Source organism: Ranitomeya imitator, chromosome 3 (genome assembly GCF_032444005.1).
Source record: "Ranitomeya imitator isolate aRanImi1 chromosome 3, aRanImi1.pri, whole genome shotgun sequence".
Lineage (NCBI taxonomy): Eukaryota > Metazoa > Chordata > Amphibia > Anura > Dendrobatidae > Ranitomeya > Ranitomeya imitator.
Window position 1 is genome coordinate 424,340,548 of NC_091284.1, and position 12,727 is coordinate 424,353,274.

The window sequence follows — 12,727 nt, forward strand, 5'->3', positions numbered from 1 at the left end:
ATTCTTACGTGACAGCCTGAGGCCGGACCATTACTCCTCCTGTACAACGACTTGGGCGCCGTGGAGATTCCGTCGTCATGATGACTAGTGACTTATTTTACAAGATCTGAAAAAAAAAAAAAAAAAAATAATAATAATAATAATTAGGCTGACCGATTTTACATTGCAAACCATTTCATTACGACATACGATATAATTCTACAAATGACTGTCTGCAAATCGGTAGTTCTAATGTTCATATTATCTTGCATCACATATAGCAATGTGTGGTCATATTTAATCTATCAGACATGCTAAAGATAGTCTGAATTGCAAGCCACAGACGGTCAAGGAGGACTTGTGCAAGCTCTTATAAGGAGCAAGGAGAGAAAGATAAAAAGAATTGGTTGGCAATAGCAGCACCTGTGTAGTCTCCATCTTAACCACATGGGTCCACTGCATCCTGTTAGTGCATTTGTTTAGAGGCCTAGGCAGGTAAGCATCTCTGCCTCGTTTTGCTGTTTTTTTCGAATTTTTGGAGGATCTCTGAATCCTCTTCTTGTGCTCTTGCTGTTTAGTCTCAATAGGAACAGGGTCATGTGACACATCAAACATTGAGAATTTCACAAGAAAAACAATGGTGTGCTTGGTTTTAAAGTAACTTTATTCTTTCATGAGTTATTTACAAGTTTATGACTACTTATAAAATGTGTTCAAAGTGCTGCCCATTGTGTTCGATTGTCAATGCAACCCTCTTCTCCCACTCTTCACACACTGATAGCAACACCACAGAAGAAATGCTAGCACAGGCTTCCAGTATCCGTTGTTTCAGATGTTGCCCATCTCGTATCTTCACAGCATAGACAACTGCCTTACGATACGAGATGTGCAGCATCTGAAACAACGGATACTGGTATCCATTTAAATGGCCCACCCTGTATACACTGTGTTCCAAATTATTATGCAAATGATATTTTTCTCGGATTTTCCTAAATGGTCGGTGCAAATGACAGTCAGTCTAATAAAAGTCTTCACCCGTTAGATTATACATCGAATTTTATTGAAGAAACCTCCCAATGATAACAGTATAATCTCCAAAATAAATAAAAACTCAAAATGCACTGTTCCAAATTATTAGGCCCAGTAGAATTTCTATACATTTGATAGGTTTTAAAGAACTGAAAATGCTCATTTATGGAATTTGCAGCATTAGGAGGTCCCATTCACTGAACAAAACAGCTATTTAACTCCAAAATCTCCTAACAGGCCACGTTACATGTTAACATAGGACCCCTTCTTTGAGATCACCTTCACAATTCTTGCATCCATTGAACTTGTGAGTTTTTGCTTGTATTTCTTTGCATGAAGTCAGAATAGCCCCCCATAGCCACTGTTTTGATGTGAACTGCCTCTCACCCTCATAGATTAGATCTTTTGCTTGATGATACTCCAAAGGTTCTCTGTACGGTTGAGGTCAGGGAAAGATGGTGGCCACGCCATGAATTTATCTCCTTTTATGCCCATAGCAGCCAATGACTCAGAGGTATTCTTTGCAGCATGAGATGGAGCATTGTCATGCATGAAGATGATTTTGCTCCTGAAGGCACGTTTCTGCTTTTTAGACCATGGAAGAAAGTTGTCAGTCAGAAACTCTAAATACTTTGCAGAGGTAATTTTCACACCTTCAGGAACCTTAAAGCGTCCTACCAGCTGTCTCCCCGTGATTCTGGCCCAAAGTGTGACTCCTTCACCCCCTTTCTGACGTCGTAGCCTTGTTGGGACATGGTAGCAATCCACCAACCATCCACTACTCCATCCATCTGGACCATCCAGGGTTGCTTGACACTCATTAGTAAACAAAACTATTTGGAAATTAGTGTTCATGTATGTCTGGGCCCACTTTAAACATTTCTGCTTCTGAACACTGTTTAAGGGTGGTTGAATATTAGGTTTATGCACCACAGCAAGCCTTTGAAGGATCCTACACCTTGAGGATCGAGGGACTCCAGAGGCACCAGCAGCTTCAAATAACTGCTTGCTGCTTTGTAATGGTATTTTGGCAGCTGCTCTCTTAATCCCATGAATTTGTCTGGCAGAAACCTTCCTCATTATGCCTTTATCTGCATGAACTCTGTCTGTGCTCTGTTTCAGTCACAAATCTCTTCACAGTATGATGACCACTCAAGTTTTCGTGGAATATCTAATGTTTTCATACCTTGTCCAAGGCATTGCACTATTTAATGCTTTTCAGCAGCAGAGAGATCCTTTTTAGTTCCCATATTACTTGAAACCTGTGGCCTGCTTAATAATGTGGAACATAATTTTTAAGTAGTTTTCCTTTAATTAGAATCACCTGGAAAACTAATTATCACACGTGTTTAAGATTGATTTCAGTGATCCATTGAGCCCTGAGACAATACCATCCATGAGTTTATTTGAAAAACAAAACAATTAAATCTTTATGACACTTAAATCCAATTTGCATAATAATTTGGAACACAGTGTACTTACCAGCCGCCGGATTCTGCTCCTTGTGATGCTGTTCCAGTAACGCAATGCCAACTTGAGACCGTAACTTCTGATTGCCCGGAAGTCAGAGATAACAGTCACAAGCTCTCAATGGGAGTGTATGGGAGTAGTGATGAGCGAATATACTCGTTACTCGAGATTTCCCACGCATGCTCGGGTGTCCTCCGAGTATTTGTAAATGATCGGAGATTTAGTTTTCATCGCCGCAGCTGAATGATTTACAGCTACTAGCCAGCATAAGTACATGTGGGGGGTTGCCTGGTTGCTAGGGAATCCCCACATGTAATCAAGCTGGATAACAGATGTAAATCATTCAGCTGCTGCAAGGAAAACTAAATCTCCGAGCACTTACAAATACTCGGAGGACACCTGAGCGTGCTCGGGAAATCTCGAGTAACGAGTATATTTGCTCATCACTATTTCTCCTGAGTACGCAGATGCTCCATGTGGGGAAAAAAAACTAATGTTTTGGCGCACGGCAGAGCTCAGAAGGATCGCCATTTGACCTTTTGAAAGTAAAATTTGCTAGAATTATTAGCAAATAATCCATAGAGGTGGAGCCGCATATTCATTACTGTATGAGCGGTAACGGTGACCGCTCAATACAGGAAGAAGATTCAGCGGTGGAAGAAGCAGGGACGCAGCGCCAGGAGCAGGTAAGTATACGGGGAGGGGGAGCGCAGCGCTGCGCGATATTTACCGCTCCTCGTTCCGGTGCGGCTCAGTCTTCAGCGTCCTCTGGCTGACACTCAGGCAGCAAAAGCAAATGGGGCAAGTGGCTGTGCGGAGCATCTTATGGGGCCATAGCACTTGTGCAGCACTATAAGGGGCAAGTGGCTGTGCGAAGCATCTTATGGGGCCATAACACTTGTGCAGCACTATATGGGGCAAGTGGCTGTGCGGAGCATCTGTATGGGGCCATAACACTTGTGCAGCACTATATGGGGCAAGTGACTGTGCAGAGCATCTGTATGGGGCCATAACGCTTGTGCAGCACTATATAGGGCAAATATCTCTATGGAGCATCTTATGGGGCCCTTGTTACCCTTTATGCAGGATTATATGGGGCATATTTTAATATGGAGCATCTAATGGGGCCCATCAAACTTTATGGAGCATTATATGAGGCTCCCGATTCAATATGGATATTCAAAAACACTTAACCTACTGATGTCTCAATTAATTTTACTTTTATTGGTATCTATTTTTACTTTTGAAATTTACCGGTAGCTGCTACATTTTCCACCCTAGGCTTATACTCGAGTCATTAAGTTTTCCCAGTTTTTTGTGGCAAAATTAGGGGTGAGAGGGGGGTCGGCTTATACTCGAGCATATGGTATCCATACAGTTATCCTAACTGAGCAAGATGACCGACACACAGAAAGTAATGTAGGAGATTATATAAGCCTCCTGACACCACTTCTGGATCATCCTTCTTTACAAGTACTTACCTAGGAAGCAACAGCACAACATTAAGTCCAAGCAGCTACTTTCCGCTGTGGACCTCCAGGACTGAATGAGAATACATACAAGTTATAACCCGATCCAGCCCCTGTAATGGACCACACTGCACTTCCATGGATATTGGTCAAAGATTTGTAACTTATTTCCATGACATATGAGGCATCCTCAAACATGTCACCACTTCATTAGAATATCAGAGCTCAATCGTGGTCTCTTGAGGGACGCTCGCAGATACCTGATGTCAATCCCCATCAAATACAGTGCCTTGCGAAAGTATTCTACTCCCTGCAACTTTTCAACCTTTTCCCACACATCATGCTTCAAACAAAGATACCAAATGTAATTTTCTGGTGAAGAATCAACAACAAGTGGAATATTATTCGGCCCCTTTAACTTAATACTTTGTTGCGCCGCCTTTTGCTGCGATTACATCTGCAAGTCTCTTGGGGGTACGTCTATCAGTTTTGTACATCGAGAGACTTGGTCTTCATGATGCTCTCTGTGCTTCAAACAGAACCCCGAGACTATCACAGAGCAGGTGCATTTATACGGAGACTTGGTTACACACAGGTGGATTATATTTATCATTAGGCATTTAGAACAACATTGGATCATTCAGAGATCCACAATGAACTTCTGGAGTGAGTTTGCTGCACTGAAAGTAAAGGGGCCAAATAATATTGCACGCCCCACTTTTCAGTTTTTGAATTTCCACAAAAATTTCCTCAACTTCACAATTGTGTTCCACTTGTTGTTGATTCTTCACCAAAAATTTACATTTGGTATCTTTATATTTGAAGCATGATATGTGGGAAAAGGTTGAAAAGTTCCAGGGAGTCGAATACTTTCGCGAGGCAATGTAAATAATGCAGAATATCGGCAATAATAGCAATATGGTCATAGGAAACACTACTACTGTGAAATGAGAGATAGAAAGTGTGGAGGGCTGCAGGCAAATCTAGTCCACAACTCTGAAAACAGGTGACCCACACTCGGGCCAAATATTCAAGTCGATATTTATAAAGTGTTTGGTGACTGAGCACTACGGCAGCCAAAGACGGATCGTTATGGACTTCTGTTTAGAATATCTTGAAGACAGCAGCAGATAACATGCAATTAACACTGCTTCTTTCAAAATTTTCAACTAAAAGCATAAAAAATAGAGAACATAAAAGGGTATTAGCAGTTATCCAACTTTAAAAATTTTCTTTTCTTAACCCCTTAGTGACAGAGCAAATTTGGTACTTAATGACCGAGCCAATTTTTACAATTCTGACCACTGTCCCTTTATGAGGTTATAACTCTGGAACGCTTTAACGTATCCCGCTGATTCTGAGATTGTTTTTTCGTTACATATTGTACTTCATGTTAGTTGCAACATTTCTTCGATATTACTTGTGATTATTTATGAAAAAAAGGATATATGGTGAAAAAAAAATTTTGTTAGGAAGTTATCAGGGTTAAAAGTTGACCAGCGATTTCTAATTTTTACAACAAAATTTACAAAACCATTTTTTTTTTAGGGACCATCTCACATTTAAAGTCACTTTGAGGGGTGTATATGACAGAAAATACCCAAACTTGACACCATTCTAAAAACTACACCCCTCAAGGTGCTCAAAACCACATTCAAGAAGTTTATTAACCCTTTATGTGCTTCACAGGAACTGAAACAATGTGGAAGGAAAAAAATGAACATTTAACTTTTTTTTGCAAACATTTTACTTCAGAACCAAGTGTATTTTATTTTATTTTCACAAGTGTAAAAAGAGAACATGAACCACAAAATTTGTTGCACAAATTCTGAATACGCCGATACCCCATATGTGGGGGTAAACGACTGTTTGGGTGCACGGCTGAGCTTGGAAGAGAAGGAGCGCCGTTTGACTTTTTCAATGCAGAATTGGCTAGAATTGAGATCGGACGCCATGTCGCATTTGGAGAGCCCCTGGTGTGCCTAAACAGTGGAAACCCCCCACAAGTGACACCATTTTGGAAACTAGACCCCTTAAGGAACTTATCTAGATGTGTGGTGAGCACTTTGAACCCCCATGTGCTTCACAGAAGTTTATAACGTAGAGCCGAGAAAATAAACAATCCTTTTTTTTTTCCTTCAAAAATGATATTTTAGCTCGCAATTTTTTCTTTTCTCAAGGGTAACAGGAGAAATTGGACCCCAAAAGTTGTTGTGCAATTTGTCCTGAGTACGCTGATACCCCATATGTGGAGGGGGACCACTGTTTGGGTGCATGGCAGAGCTCGGAAGGGAAGTAGTGACGTTTTAAAATGCAGACTTTGATGGAATGGTCTGCGGGCGTCATGTTGCATTTGCAGAGCTCCTGATGTACCTAAACAGTAGAAACCCCCTACAAGTGACCCCATTTTGGAAACCAGATCCCCCAAGGAACTTCTCTAGATGTGTGCTGAGCATTTTGAACGCCCAAGTGCTTCACAGAAGTTTGACGGAGAGCCGTGAAAATAAAAACCTTTTTTTTCCCCCCACAAAAATGATTTTTTAGCCCCCAATTTTTTTTATTTTTGCAAGGGTTACAGGAGAAAGTGGACCCCAAAAGTTGTTGTCCAACTTGTACTTAGTACGCTGATGCCCCATATGTGGGGGTAAACCACTGTTTGGGCGCACGGCAGAGCTCAGAAGGGAGAGAGCACCATTTGACTTTTTGAGCGCAAAATTGGGTGTCGCGTTTGGAGACTCAATGATGTACCTAAACAGTTGAAACCCCCCAATTCTAACTCCAACCCTAACCCCAACACACCCCTAACCCTAATCCCAACCCGATCCATAATCCTAATCACCACCCTAACCCCAAAACACCCCAAACCCTAATCCCAACCCTAACCATAACCCTAATCAAAACCCCAAACCCAACACACCCCTAATCCTAATCTAAACCCTAACCTTAAACCTAACCCTAACCCCAATACACCCCTAATCCCAAACCTAACCCTAATCCCAAACGTAACCCTAATCCAAACTCTAACCCTATCTTTAGCCCCAACCCTAGCCCTAATCCTAATTTTAGCCCCAACCCTAACCCTAACTTTAGCCCTAACCCTAGCCCCAACCCTATCCCTACCTTTAGCCCCAACCCTAACCCTACCTTTAGCCCCAACCTTAACCCTAACCCTATCACCAACCCTAACTTTAGCCCCAACCCTATATGGAAATGCATACTTTTTTTATTTAATTATTTTTTCCTAACTAAGGGGATGATAAAGGGGGGGAGGGGTGTTTATTTACTATTTTTTTTATTTTGATCACTGTAATAGGATCTCACAGTGACCAAAATGAAACAAGAGGCAGAATCTTCCTCTGCCGGCCGGCAGATCACGGCGGGTGCACTGCGCATGCGCCTGCCATTTTCTTCCCGGAGGAAAAAGCTGGCGGTCAGGAGGGGACGCAGAAGGACCCAGGGACACTGGTAAGGATAACAGGGTCTCCGAATGCCCCTATTTCTCTGTCCTCTCCTGTGCGATGACATCAGAGGATAGAGAATAAACACACTGCCTTTTTTTTTTTGCGGTCGCTGGTAAACGGTTATTTTACCGGCAATCACAAAACAGGGGTCAGTAAAAACCGACCCCGATCATGTTCTTTGGGGTCTCGGCTACCCCCGGCAGCCGAGACCCCAAAGATCTTCCGGGTGCCGGCCGGCGGGCGCACTGCGCATGCACCTGCCATTTTTTTGCCAGAAGAAGATGGCGGCGCCCATGGGGAACCACGAGGAGCATCGGGGGAGATGGATGAGTATCAGGGGGTGATCGGGAACCCCATTTCTCTGTCCTCTGATGTGCGATCACATCGGAGGACAGAGAAATTCAATCGCAAATCGATTTTTTCTTTTGTGACCGCCGGTAAACGGTTAATTACCGGCGATCGCAACTCGGGGGTCGGTAAAAACCGACCCGAATCATGTTCTCTGGGGTCTCGGCTACCCCGGCAACCAAGACCCCAGAGAAACTCCGACTCTGGGGGGGCGCTATACATTTTTTCCACAGTGCCGTTAATTAACGGCGCTGTGGTTTAAGTACCCTTAACTGCTGCCGTTAAAATGCGTATCGGTCATTAAGGGGTTAAATGCATGTATTTCAGGTTTTAAAAAAATGTTTTGCACTTAGGTTACATTAAACAATTTGCCTTTTATACTCCATGTATTGTACTGTCTATTGCTGGCTGCAAAATTATTTAACCCCTTTCTGACATTAGACGTACTATCCCGTCGAGGTGGGGTGGGCCCCTATGACTACCGACGGGTTAGTACGTCATACGCGATCGGCCGCGCTCACGGGGGGAGCGCGGCCGATCGCAGCCGGGTGTCAGCGACATCCGGCACTATGTGCCAGGAGCGGTCACGAACCGCTCCCGGCACATTAACCCCCGGCACACCACGATCAACCATGATCGCGATGTGCCAGCGGTACAGGGAAGCATCGCGCAGGGAGGGGGCTCCCTGCGGGCTTCCCTGAGCCCCCCGCAGCAACGCGATGTGATCGCGTTGCTGCGAGGGTCTGCTCACCTCCCTCCCTGCTCCAGGCCCGGATCCAAGATGGCCGCGGCATCCGGGTCCTGCAGGGAGGGAGGTGGCTTCACAGAGCCTGCTTAGAGCAGGCACTGTGAAGCCTGCACTGCTGTAAGTCAGATCGGTGATCTGACAGAGTGCTGTGCAAACTGTCAGATCACCGATCTGTGATGTCCCCCCTGGGACAAAGTAAAACAAAAAATTTCCAAATGTGTAAAAAAAAAAAAAAAAATTTTTTTTTAAATATTCCTAAATAATGAAAAAAAATTATATATATATTCCCATAAATACATTTCTTTAAATAAATAAAAAACAATAAAAGTACACATATTTAGTATCGCCGCGTCCGTAACGGCCCGACCTATAAAACTGGCCCACTAGTTAACCCCTTCAGTAAACACCGTAAGAAAAAAAAAAAACGGCAAAAACAAACGCTTTATTATCATACCGCCGAACAAAAAGTGGAATAACACGCGATCAAAAAGACAGATATAAATAACTATGGTACCGCTGAAAGCATCATCTTGTCGCGCAAAAAACGAGCATCATCAACAAAAAAATAAAAAAGTTATAGTCCTGAGAATAAAGAGATGCAAAAATAATTATTTTTTCTATAAAATAGTTTTTATCGTATAAAAGCGCCAAAACATAAAAAAATGATATAAATGAGGTATCGCTGTAATCGTACTGACCCGAAGAATAAAACTGCTTCATCGATTTTACCAAACACAGAACGGTATAAATGCCTCCCCCAAAAGAAATTCATGAATAGCTGGTTTTTGGTCATTCTGCCTCACAAAAATCGGAATAAAAAGCGATCAAAAAATGTCACGTGCCCGAAAATGTTACCAATAAAAACGTCAACTCGTCCCGCAAAAAACAAGACCTCACATGACTCTGTGGACCAAAATATGGAAAAATTATAGCTCTCAAAATGTGGTAACGCAACAAATATTTTTTGCAATAAAAAGCGTCTTTCAGTGTGTGACGGCTGCCAATCATAAAAATCCGCTAAAAAACCCGCTATAAAAGTAAATCAACCCCCCCTTCATCACCACCTTAGCTAGGGAAAAATTAAAAAAATATATTTATTTTCATTTTCCCATTAGGGCTAGGGCTAGGGTTAGGGCTAGGGTTAGGGTTGGGGCTAAAGTTAGGGTTAGGGTTGGGGCTAAAGTTAGGGTTAGGGTTGGGGCTAAAGTTAGGGTTAGGGTTTAGATTACATTTACAGTTGGGAATAGGGTTGGGATTAGGGTTAGGGGTGTGTCAGGGTTAGAGGTATGGTTAGGGTTACTGTTGGGATTAGGGTTAGGGGTGTGTTTGGATTAGGGTTTCAGTTATAATTGGGGGGTTTCCACTGTTTAGGCACATCAGGGGCTCTCCAAACGCGACATGGCGTCCGATCTCAATTCCAGCCAATTCTGCGTTGAAAAAGTAAAACAGTGCTTCTTCCCTTCCGAGCTCTCCCGTGTGCCCAAACAGGGGTTTACCCCAACATATGCAGTATCAGCGTACTCAGGACAAATAGGAAAACAAGTTTTGGGAAAATACAAAACTGGGGGCTAAAAAATAATTTGTGGGAAAAAAAAGATTTTTTATTTTCACTGCTCTGCGTTATAAACTGCAGTGAAACACTTAGGGGTTCAAAGTTCTCACAGCACATCTAGATAAGTTCCCTGGGGGGTCTAGTTTCCAATATGGGGTCACTTGTGGGGGGGGGGGGATCTACGGTTTAGGTACATTAGGGGCTCTGCAAACACAATGTGACGCCTGCAGACCATTCCATCTAAGTCTGCATTCCAAATGGCACTCCTTCCCTTCCGAGCCCTCCCATGCGCCCAAACAGTGGTTCCCCCCACATATGGTGTATCATCGCACTCAGGACAAATTGGGCAACAAATTTTGGGGTCCAATTTCTCCTGTTACCCTCGGAAAAATACAAAACTGGGGGCTAAAAAAATAATTTTTGTGGGAAAAATTTTTGTTTTATTTTTACGGCTCTGCATTATAAACTTATGTGAAGCCCTTGGTGGGTCAAAGCGCTCAAAACACATCTAGATAAGTTCCTTAGGGGGTCTACTTTCCAAAATGGTGTCACTTGTGGGGGGTTTCAGTGTTTAGGCACATCAGGGGCTCTCCAAACGAAAAATGGCGTCCCATCTCAATTCCAGCCAATTTTGCATTGAAAAGTCAAATGGCGCTCCTTCGCTTCCGAGCTCTGCCATGCGCCCAAACAGTGGTTTACCCCCACATGTGGGGTATTGGCATACTCAGGACAAATTGTACAACAATGTTTGGGGTCCATTTTCTCCTGTTACCCTTGGTAAAATAAAACAAATTGGAGCTGAATTAAATTTTTTGTGAAAAAAAGTTAAACGTTCATTTTTATTTAAACATTCAAAATATTCCTGTGAAGCACCAGAAGGGTTAATAAACTTCTTGAATATGGTTTTGAGCACCTTGAGGGGTGTAGTTTTTAGAATGGTGTCACACTTGGGTATTTTCTATCATATAGACCCCTCAAAAGGACTTCAAATGAGATGTGGTCCCTAAAAAAAAATGGTGTTGTAGAAATGAGAAATTGCTGGTCAACTTTTAACCCTTATAACTCCCTAACAAAAAACAATTTTGGTTCCAAAATTGTGCTGATGTAAAGTAGACATGTGGGAAATGTTACTTATTAAGTATTTTGTGTGAAATACAAAATTTTGGGCTGAAAGTGCCCCTCTCGGCTTATACTCGAGTCACGGTGGGCGGCAGGGTCGGCGGGTGAGGGGGAGAGGGCGCTGAGGCATACTCACCTAGTCCCGGCGATTCTGGTGCTCCCCCTGCCCGTCACACGGTCTTCGGTGCTGCAGTTCTTCTCCTCTTCAGCGGTCACGTGAGACCGCTCATTAGAGAAATGAATACGCGGCTCCACCTCCCATAGGGGTGGAGTTGCATATTCATTTCTCTAATCAGCGGTAACGGTGACCGCTGATAGAGGAAGAGGCTGCGGCACCGAAGACCGTGTGACAGGCAGAGGGAGCGGGACGCCGGGAGCAGGTAAGTATATCATATTCACCTGTCCGCGTTCCACACGCCGGGCGCCGCTCCATCTTCCTGGCGTCTCTCCGCTCTGACTGTGCAGGTCAGAGGGCGCGATGACGCGTATAGTGTGCGCGCCGCCCTCTGCCTGAACAGTCAGTGCGGAGAGACGCCGGGACCGGACGCTGGGAGCTGCAAGCAAGAGAGGTGAGTATGGCATTTTTTTTTTTATTGCAGCAGCAGCAGCAATGGCACAGCTTTCTATGGCACAGCTATGGGGCAATACTGAATAGTGCAGAGCACTATATGGCACAGCTATGGGGCAATACTGAACGGCGCAGATCACTATATGGCAGCTATGGGGCAATACTGAACGGTGCAGAGCACTATATGGCACAGCTATGGGGCAATACTGAACGGCGCAGAGCACTATATGGCAGCTATGGGGCAATACTGAACGGTGCAGAGCACTATATGGCACAGCTATGGGGCAATACTGAACGGCGCAGAGCACTATATGGCAGCTATGGGGCAATAATGAACGGCGCAGAGCACTATATGGCAGCTATAGGGCAATAATGAACGGTGCAGAGCACTATATGGCACAGCTTTATATGGCACATCTATGGGGCAATAATGAACGGTGCAGAGCACTATATGGCACAGCTTTATATGGCACATCTATGGGGCAATAATGAACAGTATGGAGCATTATATGTGGCACAGCTTTATATGGAGCATCTTATGGGGCAATAATGAACGGTATGGAGCATCTATTTTTATTTTTGAAATTCACCGGTAGCTGCTGCATTTCCTACCCTAGGCTTAAGGTACCTTCACACACAGCGACGCTGCAGCGATACCGACAACGATGTCGATCGCTGCAGCATCGCTTTTTGGTCGCTGGAGAGCTGTCACACAGACAGCTCTCCAGCGACCAACGATCCCGAGGTCCCCGGGTAACCAGGGTAAACATCGGGTTACTAAGCGCAGGGCGGCGCTTAGTAACCCGATGTTTACCCTGGTTACCATCGTAAAAGTAAAAAAAACAAACACTACATACTTACCTATCGCTGTCTGTCCCCGGCGCTCAGCTTCTCTGCACTCCTCCTGCTCTGGCTGTGAGCACAGCGGCCGGAAAGCAGAGCGGTGACGTCACCGCTCTGCTTTCCGGCTGACCGACGCTCACA

The 12,727-nt window shown here is 44.0% G+C and overlaps 1 protein-coding gene across 5 annotated transcripts in view; it reads right to left on the reverse strand.

Moving 5' to 3' along the window:
- The window catches only part of BCAS3 (BCAS3 microtubule associated cell migration factor), a 1,718,074-nt gene that overhangs the window by 1,679,566 nt on the left and 25,781 nt on the right, over positions 1-12,727 (reverse strand). For all 5 annotated transcript variants that reach the window (XM_069757219.1, XM_069757222.1, XM_069757218.1 and 2 more), the window contains one exon: positions 9-106. In XM_069757219.1, the coding sequence (XP_069613320.1) occupies positions 9-79 (71 nt within the window). In that variant the 5' untranslated portion in view covers positions 80-106. The remainder of the gene's footprint in view (positions 1-8; positions 107-12,727) is intronic.